Consider the following 14,198-nt stretch of genomic DNA (forward strand, 5'->3'; position numbering starts at 1 on the left):
GGTTTCTCTGCTGTTTCTAACATTGTTTCTCATCAAACCCCCAAACCTTGAGTCAGGCCTCAGACTGCTGTTGGAGCGGGCAGCAGCTGGCCTGCTCTGACCAGCAGGAGTCAGCGTAATTTCTCAGAGCCGGTGACATGAGAGCGGGGCCCCGGCGGTCTGCTGCTGCCAGTAAAGGGGAGGAGAGGAGGGTGCCACGTTTGCATGACGGCCCATTCCTCAGCATGGCTTAGCAGTTTCAGCATTTACTCAGTTCAGAAACCTGAACAAACACACAAAAACCTGACCCTCAAACACCAAAGGCTCTGTTTGCAAACATCTGAGAGAGTTTATTTTTGCTAGGATCATAAACACAATCACTTGAATTCGCTTAATCTATGATTATGTTTTTAATTTCTGAATTAAAATTAATTTGGACACTTTTTTATTTTTTTACATGAAATCAAAAATGTCAGATGCAACTGTTTTAATATTATAATGAGGAAAAATGCTTTATTAAAATAATGAAAATTATTTAAACACTGTAAACACTGAAGAAGTATGCCATAATATTTTATTAGAAGTTTAATTAGTAGAAAAAAGTGACAATTATTATTTTTTTCTTGGTTAAACTATTTAAATATGAAAAACAATTTTATATATAATATAATATAATATAATATTAAAGTCATGTGCCCCAACCAACATGGAGAAACATGCAGAAAAAAAGACATAAAACATGAAATGACATCATAGAGATGTCAACATTTAAAAGGCAAGGTTAGTTGAAAAAAATGTCATGTGGTGCGACTATTTCTGAATTAATAATTTATAATGTGTATATATATATATATATATTAGTGCTGTCAAACGATTAATCGCAATAAAAGTTTTTGTTACATAATATAAGTGTGTGTACTGTGTATATTTATTATGTATATATAAATACACACATACAGTATATATATTTAAAATATTTACATGTATATACATTTATGTATTTATATTTTTAGATTTTATATTATATATAAATATATTTAATATATAAACACACATTTGTCTTAAATATATATATATATATATGCATGTGTTTGTATTTATATACCTGTATACATAATAAATATACACAGTACACATACATATATTATGTAAACAACAACTTTTATTTTGGATGCGATTAATCATTTGACAGAATTAAAATATATATATATATATACAGGGCTTAAAACTAACTTTTTGCAGAAAAATCTTTTTTACAGCTCATGAAACTCTTTTTGCAAAAACACGCAGTTATTACTACTACAACGACATATTTACAATGTCTTTAATTTGTCCTTCAAATGGAGAAATCTATGGTGTTACGCCTGTTTCACACGTACTCAGTCGATTTAAAAAAGTAAACACACATTTCTCTGTAATTAATCGTGATTAATCGCATATTTATATTGTCATAATTTCACATTGAACCTCCAAATTAATGTAGAAACAACATAAAGATAGTATAGTTTAAATATGTTTTTTACAAAGTAGCCTATTATTAATGAAGCATTAATACCCAAACTGCTACTGCTACTATTAAATGCATTTCCCCTCAATTTTCCCTATTAATTATAGCCATTCAACATATAATTGAAAGCCATTATTTTTTTTACATTTAATAGGCTCTGAAATATTAAGTGATTTTAAAACAATCTTCACATATACTATAAATCGTAGCCTAAATGCATAAACTATACAGATGAATCTTTATTCAGCTACAAAAGTTAATCAGCGACTTGAGCAGTCGAGTGATTTCTCTTTTTCTTTTGTTTGATTTACATCAATGACTTATTAGAAATATGTGTACATATTTGATGGTTACACCACATGACATTTTTACATTCATTAAATTTAAATGATAAAACAGGAAATGACATCATACAGATGACCCAATTTGACAAGGTTTTATCAGATAATTTGCCCTTTTTATGACAAGCCAAGGTTAGTTGAGAAAATGTCATGTGGTGCAACTTTGCAAAACTTTGACTTAATTTATGATAAACCAGATTTTTAAAAGATTTGTCCTTTTTTTATCTTATAATTTTTTTTTTATCATTAGCACCATGAGTTTTAGTGATGCCAATAAATAACACACTCAGCTGATGTCTGTAAATGGCATGGGATTTGGATTATCAGAGAAGACACCTTTCCAATGCTGAGATGTAAGAAAGTTTTAAGACTCGCTGTTATTAAGCAGAGTAATTATTCACAGGAAAAAGCTGAGACTTGTATCAAAGTAGTTTCATCTATAGACCCCAGACAAGCCAGACTTTATGCAAATGTATTGATGAAAACGCTCACATTCCTGGTTCTGCTGGGTTCATGTCTTGATTACAGTGTTTTCACTCCAGAACGTCTCGTCAGACTGCACTCTCTATACTTGTGTTCTGCGCTACGTCTGTCCTCACAAATTGCTTTGGCTAACCGAGAAACATCTGTGTCTTTGTGTGTTACCTTGGAGACAAGGGCATCCAAACAGCAGGCCAGAGGAGCGCAGGAGAAGTTCAGATGGGGTTGCAATGTGAGAACGGCTCCAAAAAGCCTGACAATCAGCACATTCCCTTGGCTCGGGGTTTTTGAGCAGAAAAATATCAGCGAGTGTCGGTGGACGCGGTCAGGCCGTGCATAAACAGAGACGAGGGGGGATTTACAGCTCGGCCTGCTGCGCATGACCACAGACGGAGGAGGAATAGTGCAAGAGACCGGAAAAAAGAATGGCCTGCTATCGTGTCTGACATTTGAGAAGCTAAATTACTAGGAAGCTCTCTTTGTTTGTCATGTGTGTCTCTGGAGCACAAAAGCAGTCATGAGTAACACAGGTATATCTGTAGCAATAGCCAACAATACATTGTATGGATCAAAATTATACATTTCTCTTTTATGACAAAAATCATTAGGATATTAAGATCATGTTCCATGAAGATATTTAGTAACTTTCTTACCATAAATATATCAAAACTTAATTTTTGATTAGTAATATGCATTGCTAAGAACTTCATTTGAACAACTTTAAAGGAGATTTTCTCAATATTTAGATTTTTTTTATCAGCCCAAGATTGTTTTATGAATTTAAAACAAATGGACCCTTATGACTGTTTTTGTGGTCTAGGGTCACATTTTAAAGCCTGAATTCCCCATTTGCTCTCCTTTGGAACAACAGTTTCGTTTTCAAATAGTGGTTGTTTAATAGCAAAGCCACTAGAAGGCAAGCCTGCAACCTTTAGCCGGAAAAGCGTAACGGCTAATGCTAATGCTTTTGCAGTACACGGGAAAGGAGGCCAGGGGCCGTTTTTTTTTAGCTTTTTAGAGAAAACAGCTCAACATTTAAAGGGTTACTCTACCCCAAAAAGATATTTTTGTCATTAATTACTCCCCCTCATGTCGTTCCAAACCTGTAAGACCTTTGTTCATCTTCGGAACACAAATTAAGATATTTGTGATGCATTCTGAGAGTTTTCTGACCCTCCCATACAGCAATGTAATTAACACCATCAATGTCCAGAAATGTAGCAAGGAGATGCTTTACATAAAAGGAAGTGAAATAGTCATTAAAAAAAATAGTCACAACAATAAAAACAAGGAATTAAAAATATAATGATAACAATAAAAACAAGGAAATAATATAAAAATTTATTTGCCTCATTCCTAGTGTTCCCAGAATTCCAGAGTGGAAAACCCCTCCCATTGTTCACCCTCTTCCTACAGCAGGCTGTCCTTCCCATGAAGCAGATTGATGCCTCCACCAACTGCCATATGTGTGTACAAACCCGATTCCAAAAAAGATGGGAAATTTCAAATTTCAAAATTTTATTCAGAATACAACATAGATGACGTATCAAATGTTTAAACTGAGAAAATGTATAATTTTAAGGGAAAAATAAGTTTATTTTAAATTTCATGGCATCAACACATCTCAAAAAAGTTGGGACAAGGCCATGTTTACCACTGTGTGGCATCCCCTCTTCGTTTTATAACAGTCTGCAAACGTCTGGGGACTGAGGAGACAAGTTGCTCAAGTTTAGGAATAGAAATGTTGTCCCATTCTTGTCTAATACAGGCTTCTAGTTGCTCAACTGTCTTAGGTCTTCTTTGTCACATCTTCCTCTTTATGATGCGCCAAATGTTTTCTATGGGTGAAAGATCTGGACTGCAGGCTGGCAGAATCAAATCAGAAATTAAATCAGAAATAAAATTGTAAACAATATTTCATCTACTTGCCACAACAAAATTTCATTTATTTTAAGTTGAAGTATCAAACTAACATGGGCTAAAACTAAATTTTTTTTTAAAAACGATATAGAAATATATATATCTGAGTTTAACTAAAATATAAAAATAAAAACTAATTCAAAATATTAACAAACTATAATAGTAGATCAATGATACAAAAATAACTCTGGTCACATTTAAAATGACATGAATATCTTTGTGTTATAAAACAAAACTTGAATTATAAAATAAAACTTTTACTTTAACCTTGTGTTTTTGACCCATTTTGAACCCCACCATAAATATATATATATATATATATATTATATAGTGACTTCAGGTTACTTCATATAACCAACTCCATATCCTTATTCTTCCATCATATTCAGTGTTTCCATTTAAGAAAAAAAACCTTGTTTGATCAATATCTACCCTTTAACCCACTTTTAATTTCCCTTGGATTATTGTCTAAAAGAACAAGATATGAGAACAGGATTTGTAGCGTCCTTGCTGGGAAACCCAGAGAGATTCAGAGGTAGATTCAGTGGACTATGAACCTGCTGAGGGTCAGGAAGAGCTGAAGCTCCCATCAAGCTCACATCTGATTGTGCATATTTACATGCATTGTTTTGCATCACAAAATCCATCCTAAACAAAACAAACTATTTCCAAAGGCCACAAAAGCAGCTTAATACCATCCTAATAACTTAGTCTTGTGAGCGGTTACACTTCTTTTAACACAAAGGCGTTTCAAAAACCAGACAAATGCAGTAAAAACTTGAAAATCGACCTTTATTAATACTGTGAAAAAAGTAAACTTTATGAGCCTTTCAATAGATGCATCAGTACTGTTATTAATACATTTACTACGTCATAACACAATATAATTGTGATTTATAATTCTGGTATCAACTTTTTTGTGGAATAGTACAGATCACAATGTTTGCCACAAGCAAATAAAACAACACAAATCCAAACGAAAGCACAAACCTATAGCATCATACTGCAGCTGTCGCCATCAATAGCTTTGGTTTGGTCCACATTATACCTAACTTTAATAACTGGGTGAGATGAAAGTGTTTGCTTGTTCACAGCGGAGCACTATTTGACTTTCATGACAGAATGGGGAGAACGGGGAAACAAAATTCATGCACCAATCTTCCTTTAATACAACGAAAGTATAAACAGTGCTACTGTATCATACTTGAATGACGTATAAAAAAATCAAATAAAAAACGACACACAGAAGGCACTGGCTGTTATCTGAGGCTAAGTGATTTTTTTGATTTGAATGTTTTTTGGTTTCATGCACAGTGTCCTGTTTGTAACAGAGGACACCTTGTCATATTCAAGTACCTTCCTTTAGGCGTGGGGATAATAAATTAAATGCTGTGAACTGCCCTGCAGTTGCAATATGTTTGATGATGAAACGCAAATGAAACAAGATGAATATCAACATACGTACAGTACAGCTGCAGAATACAGAAAACATGACGAGAACTGACCTGACTTTGCATTTAGAGGTTCAACCTTTACAATAAACAAACCTGATCTCATGAAACCCATCAAGAACATGCCTGCATCAGAAGAAACAATTACTCTCCTTCAGAGATTTAGCATTCAGGAAGCTCCCTTTATTCTCATTACCACAATGCAAAAAAAACAACATTATTTGAATGTTATAATGATAATTACAATTCTATTTAGTATTTATACATCATAGTAATATTTGTTGTACTTCCTTCAGTATATGCAGATTTAAATATTGTATTATATATTTATGGAAACTTGTTTCTGCCACAAGATAAAAAAAAAACAATTCTATCTTTCTAAAAAGTGGGAATAGTAAGATAAAAAGTTGCAAATACGGAAAAAAATAAAAAAAAGTCCAAATTTTAAGATAAAGATTTGCAATTACCTTTTTTTTTTTATTTCTAATTGCATACATATTTCTTAAATTTATTATAGTCTCATCATTTCGAAGTGTTGGATAAAAGTCCAACATAAACTTAAAAAATTGATAAAATCTGTACACTACTCCAACTTCAATCATTATGAAATGTTGCTAATAAAATATCATGATAATGCAAGTTTGAGAAGTATGTGGGATTTATACATTATACATTCACTAAAAATATTGTATTACAATACTGATAATCTAATAAAAAAACACTTGAGAATAATGGTAATTACAAAAAATGATTCTTGATGCAATACGGTAATGAGAATTTTGGGCTTAGATGCTCTTAACTGACATGGAAATAATGTCATCATAGCAAAATTCTTTCTTTTTATCTTTTCGTTTCATTTACGTGTGAAATGTGACCTGGACATATTTTCTTGACATTCACCCACACTGTAAAAAGTGGTAACCAGAAATTGTTACCTTAAAGAGCAACTTTTACCCCATAAAAATGACTTTTGTTGGTATAAAAGCATGTATTTAGGTTGATACAGTGACGCTAAACACTATTTTGTGATTTGAACAACACCATTAAAAGGTTACCATTTTTTCAGTGCAGATAAAGATCCGTGATAAAACCGAAACCGTTCTTAAATCCACTTTTGCACCTTCGAGAATCTGTCAGAATTCCAGCAACTGCGTGATTTAAGACAAACCCTGCGCATCAGCTGCGCCTAAACGAAGAAACTTGTGACATACTAAGACAATAATCATCAATCTACAGTAACAGAAACCATCCAACCCTGCCTTTACGCGTTCATCACTTGCATTCCTCTTACATTTTGACCTGCGATGATTTCCCCTCGTACAGGATCAGAGACTGACCTGAGAGAACCTGTAACTCAACGACTGTGACTCAACACTGCTGAAACAAATCGAAATACTAACAATATAACATAGCATCTAATACTGGTTACTTTGGACATGATATCAGAAGCTCATAGGATTCATATGTGCTTTAAAACACTGTACATGAACGCAACGGGAACCAGGAGCACAAAGCTAAAAACGTCTCTCTTAATCTGCGTACGCAAAACTCAGTAGTTGAATTTTTCTTTTTGCTTTTCTTACATTTTTTTTGCTGTCCAGCAACAAACGACACAGCACATCCTAATCGAAGCTGAGCGATAAATAGCACGTGTTTTTTTGGTTTCCCAGGTTAAATAAAAAGTACACTTCTGTAATGTACTTAAAGTGCTCTATTTTTGCGCACTAATTTTGTACTTAATATACTAAAATGATTCTTTAGTACTTAAGATAAACTTAAGAGTGTACTCAACTGTGCTATTTTGGGACACTGTGAATATGAACTAAAATACACTTTTAACATACTGTGTACAAGTGTCTGAAACATGGTTCAAGTGTACTACAAGTGGTAACTAAATACAGTAACTGTCGACTGTCAGTAGCAAATATCAGTTTATATTTCCATACATTCGTTTAGCCATTAATTGTAATAATCCAGTGAGATGTTTGAGATCTGATCTGATCATCATCAGTCTGTCTGGAATGACATGAAGAAACAGAACAAACTGAGACTAAATCCAGAAGAACTGTGTCTCCAAGACGCTTCAAGAAACCTCCTGCAAAGCTCCTGAGAAACTCTGCTCAAGTGCACCGAGGACAACAGCTGCTTTAAACACAAAGGATATTGGATATGGATTTTATATATATATATATATACTTGCTACCTGTACTGCATTGGGCTAACTGAGACTTGTCATAGCACTTGCACTTTATTGCTCTTTTGTTGATTTTGATTGCTTCTATTGTTGCTTTGGATAAAAGCATCTGCTAATTGATGAAATGTAATTTTACTTCATATTCATGGTTTCCCAAAATAGCACAGTTGAGTACACTTAGTTGATCTTAAGTTTATCTTAAGAAGTACTAAAGAATAATTTTTAGTATATTAAGTATAAAAATTAGTGCGCGGAAATGGAGCACTTTAAGTACATTCTGGAAGTGCACTTTTGTTAAGCTGGGCTGGTTTGGCTGTAGGATGGATTGCACTGAGGGGCTGGGTGTTTCTCTCAGGGTCTCGGCGGGGCTCGGGTCGGCGGGGGACCGGGTGGGATGCGGGCGGGCGGAGGTCCGGGTGGAGGCTGGGGCAGCGGCGGTCCTCTGTTCGGAGGTGTGCTGTCGGGGCTGGGGACAGGCTGGTAGTCTGGAGGAGGTGGAGCTGGGCTCTGGGCTCGAGGAGGAGCTTTGGCCGCCGCCGCCGCCTCCTCTTTGACTCGCTGGAAGTTGATGCATCGACCCTGAGGAGAGAAGGAGAAGCGCGTCACATCGCTGAGCTCATCTGCTGAAGCTGGATGCTCTCTAGTGCACAAGCATTACTCGCTCCCGTTTTCCAGAATGTGCAGCAATGACGCCCAAATCACTCACACACACACACACACACACACACACACACACACATGATCTCGCAAACTGGCTGGAGCTCTGTGAAAACCACAGATGAAATCACCCAGAATGGTAAATTATGCATCATGGAAAGACTCTGAAAGTCCTCTATAAGCCCAAACCCTGCTCGAACCGCCTGGACACCTTTAAACCAGGGTTTTTATCGTTAAAAACTAAAACTAAAACCATGATTTTTTTTTGTCACTTTAAATAAATGAAATGTTAAATGTATATTTAAAAAATAAATGTATGCATTTTAAATACTTTTTTATTTCAGCTAGCTGCCATGACAACGTTTCTCACTTTAATTAAATTTGACGATGTACTAAAACAACTAAAACTTTAATAAAAATGAATCAAACATGAGCATATATGTACTAATTACGTTCTTAATTAATAAATATTTCTGGTATTACTGTGCACAATTTACAGCTCATTTTACTTTCATAATGTCATATACACTATTATATTACTACAGTTATATCGTTATATTTATTATTTTTATTATTATATTGTACATGAATGGAATATTAAATAATTATATACATATGTTTATATATATATATATATTAGTGCTGTCAAATGATTAATCGCATCCAAAATAACATTTTTTGTTTACATAATATATATGTGTACTGTGTATATTTATTATGTATATATAAATACACACACACTCATGCATATTTTTAAGAAAAAGATGTTACTTTTATATATTAAATATATTTATATATGATATAATTTATATAAATATATACACGTAAATATGTCAAATTTTCAAAATATATGTTGTATGTGTGTATTTATATATACATAATAAATATACACAGTACACACATATATGATGTAAACAAAAAATTATTTAATCGCGATTAATCGTTTGACAGCACTAATATATATGTGTGTGTGTGTGTTAGAAAATAAATACAATAAAATATTATTAATAAAATATTATTAATAAATATTAATATTACATGATAAATATTCCTGGTCGTATTGTGTGCAGTTCACAACTCATTTTCCTTTTATAATGTGACAAATAATATTATATTCATTATATTACACATGAAAATAATACTAAATGTACAATTAGTTGGATTTTGTTTAAAAAGCAGAAAATTTACCTAAATATATACATATTTAATATTCTTTTCAAAATATAATCACTGCATTCAAAGATGAAATCAAAACTATTTACTTGTTTATTTTTTTTTTTGTTATTATTTTGGTACTTAAATATGTTCTTTTCAAATGTAATACAGTGATATCAAAACTATTTTGATTTACCTAACTAATATTGCCTTATTGTGCATGATTCATAAGTGCTTGTTATTCCAAAGAAACATTTCCCCATTTTCTTTCTTTTTTTCGGTTGAGGTCATCAATCTCTCTTATTTTCAGCATCCAAACATCCTGATGAACTCAAGTCCTGAGCTACAGCTTTATGAACACATTATGAAAGTCACATGAGCTGTTAAATGTTAAGGCCACATAACGACGGGTGAAGTAGGTGTTTCTAAGGCTGTTTGTTGAGGAAAATGACCTCCTGACACATCAGCAGTTCTAGCTGGGGTCATAAAGCAGTCTGAAGGAAGTCTCAAGACAATGTGGTAGTTGTCTGATGTGTGCATGAGCTCCACCAGAGTGATGGAGGAGGGGGAGAACGCAAGCCTAAAGCTTGGACGTCAGAGGAAAGCTGATCCCTGTGCATTATGGGACACAGAGGCATGAGGAAGAGAGCTTAACCAGGGAACAAATGAGAAAAACAGGCCGAGCACAGATAATGATACACTATAGAAGACATATGCACACACAAACCAACCAGAAACAACATTAAACCCTGGAAGAAGTGCTGGCTTCCACTCCAAACACACAAGGCAAAGCCAAAACCTGTGAGGAAAGTACAGACAGAGTGAAAGGGACAGGAATTTGCTCTTTAAGAAAGAGAAAAATTGCATTATGTGAGTAAAAGCATTGCCATGACCTTGTTTTTATTGTATTTTTGATCAAATAAATTCAGTTATGTTGAGCGTAAGTGACTTACAAGACATAACAAAAAACATAATTATTCCAAATGTTTGATCAGTAGTGCATATATAATAAATGATTAGTTAAACAGAAACTGATGACATTTATTTCTTACTCCACAGCAGAAGCACTGCGGCATAAATGTTGTTCTCTTAATTCAGTTTTATTCAGGAAATCATGCAGATTTCATTTCTTTTCCAAATATTCAAATAGAAAACAGTTGTCAAAATATTTCGCAATCAGGGTTATTTCAGTATCATTGTAATACATTTATAGTATTTTTTTCAATATTTTGAATTGGTTTTTATTTTTGTATTTTCTGCTTTATTTTCATTTTAAAGTTTTAGTAATTTTGTTGTGTTTTGTAATGTTTATTAGTTATTTGTTTATAAATATGTCTATATAGTTTTTATAAATCTTTATTTCAGTTTTAGTTATTTTAGTACATCAAGTTAAATTAAATAAAAATAAGAAATGTTGCTTTGCAACTACCTGAAATATAATATAATACATATTATATTATATTATGAATTAGTTTTCATTGTTGTATTTTCTGCTTCATTTTTAATTTTAAAGTTTTAGTAATTTTGTTGTGTATTTTTATTATATATTTTTTATTTTTGTTTTTATATTTTTTAATTTATGTTTTATGCTGCTTTGGCAACTAGCTGAAAAAGTTTTTACATTTATTATATTATATATTCATGTTTATTACATTTCATTTGTAATGTTTATTTTACTTCAAGTAACACTTTTTTATGGTTTTAGTTAACTATAATAATCCTGTTCACAATACTACTATTTTTATTGCATTTTTGATCAAATAAATGCCGCTTCATGTGCAGAAGAGTCTTCTTTCAGAAGCATAGTGTGGCACTGCATATCTAATTAATGATGAATTAATACTAATAATATTTATCTAGTATAACCTGACTGATTTTTCTTCCAATAACTACTCTTTCTTAAGTAAAACTTTAGAGATTCTCGTAAAAGCATTCCCATGATGACCTTGTTTTCAACTTGCGCCGATGCTGCGAGTTCTTCTTTCACAGCAGAAGCACTGCTGGATATATTTTATGTCCTCTTAATGCAATTTTAGACAGGAAATGATGCCCGTTTCATTTGTTTTCCATACTCAGAAAGAACGAGGGCGAGAGAAAAGAGTCAGTCTGGGCATTTTTCAGGCCTCTCGTCACAAACCACAGAGCAGCGGAGAGGCCCAGGCATTACAGGACGAGGAGGTGAAACCATTCCTTTGCGTCATGCAACCTTTCGCTCGAGGCGATTAAAACCAGCCGGCTCAAAAACTCAACCAGAACCACTGTATGCATTGATTATGAATGGCTTAATGATTCCTTGGTTGCTAAATTTGGCAGATGCTCTTAAACATGGAAAACGTTTTTCTTATACACACATTAAACGGTTTAACTCACACCTGGAGACAGTTCATCTCAAAACGCTTGTGTAAAAACTCTAAATCAGATCCGATAACATCGAGAAGTCAAACCATGTGGCTGCTCTGCATATGTAAGAGTCGGACTGTCTGGAAAGCATCTACGTTTGTGTTTTATTTCAGTTTTATGGCTACTGATTTGACGCAGGTGGCGAGCTGTGCCTATGAAGTTTGGTCCGGGCTGACAAATGAAAGGTAAGGAAACGTCTGGCCGAGGCGAAGAGGAATGAGTCAAAAAATCCACAGGACGTTGATTTATGAGGTTCAAACGCCTTGAAAGCTTTCGGTCAGACTGCTTGTTGTTGGAGGAGTTTGTTTGACGTTATACTTCTGGATGAAAGATAATGCTAAGCCGTTAAGACTCTTTGATCATCTAGATACTCACATGATCTCCCGGTTGTGGCCTCATAAGTGAAACTTGATCATATCCACGTCGGAAAAGAGCCAGGATCGCGTCGAGTTTACCCTGAACAGGAGATAATAACACTTACAATGTGCTTTGAACACCAGCAACTTCAGTAAACAATAATGACAGTGACAAAGCTTCTTTACCCTAATGGGAGAATACCACTTCCTGTCTTGAGCTGGCTTCCTGTTTGGTTTTTTGGGTTTGGGATCAAAGGGTTCAAACTCCTGCTCAGGCATCTTTATGACAGCGTTTTTGGGTTTTTCCAGCTTGGCTCCCTCCTCGGTAGAGCCCTTCCCTCCCCAGCGAACCTGGACCACAGACAAAAACATCAGATCATATCTTCTGAAACCTGTTACAGATCTGCAGCAAATGCAAAAAGCATGCCTTTCAGTTTTCGGTTTCCTTCTGAGATGTTTTGATACTTCACTTCTAGGAGACTTCTAGCAACTTAAAATGACTTTTTTTTTTAATTATAAATCTGAGTGAAATCTAGTTGTGTGTGTGTGTGTGTGTGTGTGTGTGTGTGTATGTATGCAATATATGTATGTATATATACATGCGCATATATATATATATATATATATATATATATAATTTTTTTATTTTTTATTAAATAGACTACGTCAAAAGATTGGAATAGTTACAATTGTTTAATTTTTTAAATAAATGTTTTCTTCTGCTCACCAAGGCTGCATTTATTTGATAAAAAATACAGTAAAAATTGTGAAATATTATTACAATTTAAAATAGCTGTTTTCTATGTGAATATGTGTTAAAATGTAATTTATTTCTGTGATCAAATCTGTATTTTCAGCATCATTACTCCAGTCTTCAGTGTCACATGATCTTCAGAAATCATAATAATATACTGATTTACTGCTCAAGAAACATTTCTGATTATTAGCAATGTTAAAAATGGATTTTTCTGCTTCATATCCTATGTTTGACGGAAATACGATTTAAAAAAAGACCGAAATTAATACAGCAGGGATACAGTAAAATGATAAAAAATGACATTAAAGACATTGATTTCTATTTCAAACGCTGTTCTTTTGAACTTTTGATTTATCAAAAAATATGCAAAAAACGCAGCAAAAACATGTTAATAAGAAGAACCATTATTAATAATTAAGCACCAATAATAAATGATAATAACTTAGCACTGAGATTTCTGAATGATCATGTGACACTGAAGACTGGAGTAATGATGGTGAAAATACAGCTGCAGATCACAGAAATAAATTACAGTTTAACACATATTCACATAGAAAACAGCTGTTTTACATTAGAATAATATTTCACAATATTACTGTATTTTTGATCAAATAAATCCAGCCTTGGTGAGCAGAAGAGGCTTATATATAATCACTACAAGACAATTATTCTTCCAACAGCTACATTGTATTTAGTGAAGTTCAGAGAGTGCTAAGAATTTGTTATTTCAATAATAATCACGACACATTTTTCTTAGATTGCTCCTCTTTTGAGGAACCCCACCTCCATTCGTTTAATGCCTCCGACTCCTCGACCGCCGTAATACGAGGCGTCCACCGTGGGCCATTTCTTCTTTGGCATCCCATCCTCATCATCTGACTCCTGAAGACCAAAAACATCTCGCATCATTTGCAGAAGCACGGGAGGTACGAAACATCTGCCAGCGCTTCTTTGACATGTTGATGTTGTTACACTCAAAATCATCTGATGGTTTTCATTAA

General features: G+C 33.7%; 1 protein-coding gene across 1 annotated transcript in view; it reads right to left on the reverse strand.

Moving 5' to 3' along the window:
• Positions 1-4,999: 4,999 nt before the first annotated feature.
• LOC306857937 (anthrax toxin receptor 1-like) overlaps positions 5,000-14,198 on the reverse strand; it is a 31,107-nt gene continuing 21,908 nt past the window's right edge. Inside the window, exons 15-18 of the mRNA XM_079398224.1 lie at positions 13,981-14,079; positions 12,627-12,791; positions 12,460-12,540; positions 5,000-8,451 (exon numbers count right to left, since the gene is read on the reverse strand). Of these exons, the coding sequence (XP_079254350.1) occupies positions 8,224-8,451; positions 12,460-12,540; positions 12,627-12,791; positions 13,981-14,079 (573 nt within the window). The 3' untranslated portion in view covers positions 5,000-8,223. The remainder of the gene's footprint in view (positions 8,452-12,459; positions 12,541-12,626; positions 12,792-13,980; positions 14,080-14,198) is intronic.

Source organism: Barbus barbus (genome assembly GCF_936440315.1).
Source record: "Barbus barbus genome assembly, chromosome: 38".
Taxonomy (NCBI): domain Eukaryota; kingdom Metazoa; phylum Chordata; class Actinopteri; order Cypriniformes; family Cyprinidae; genus Barbus; species Barbus barbus.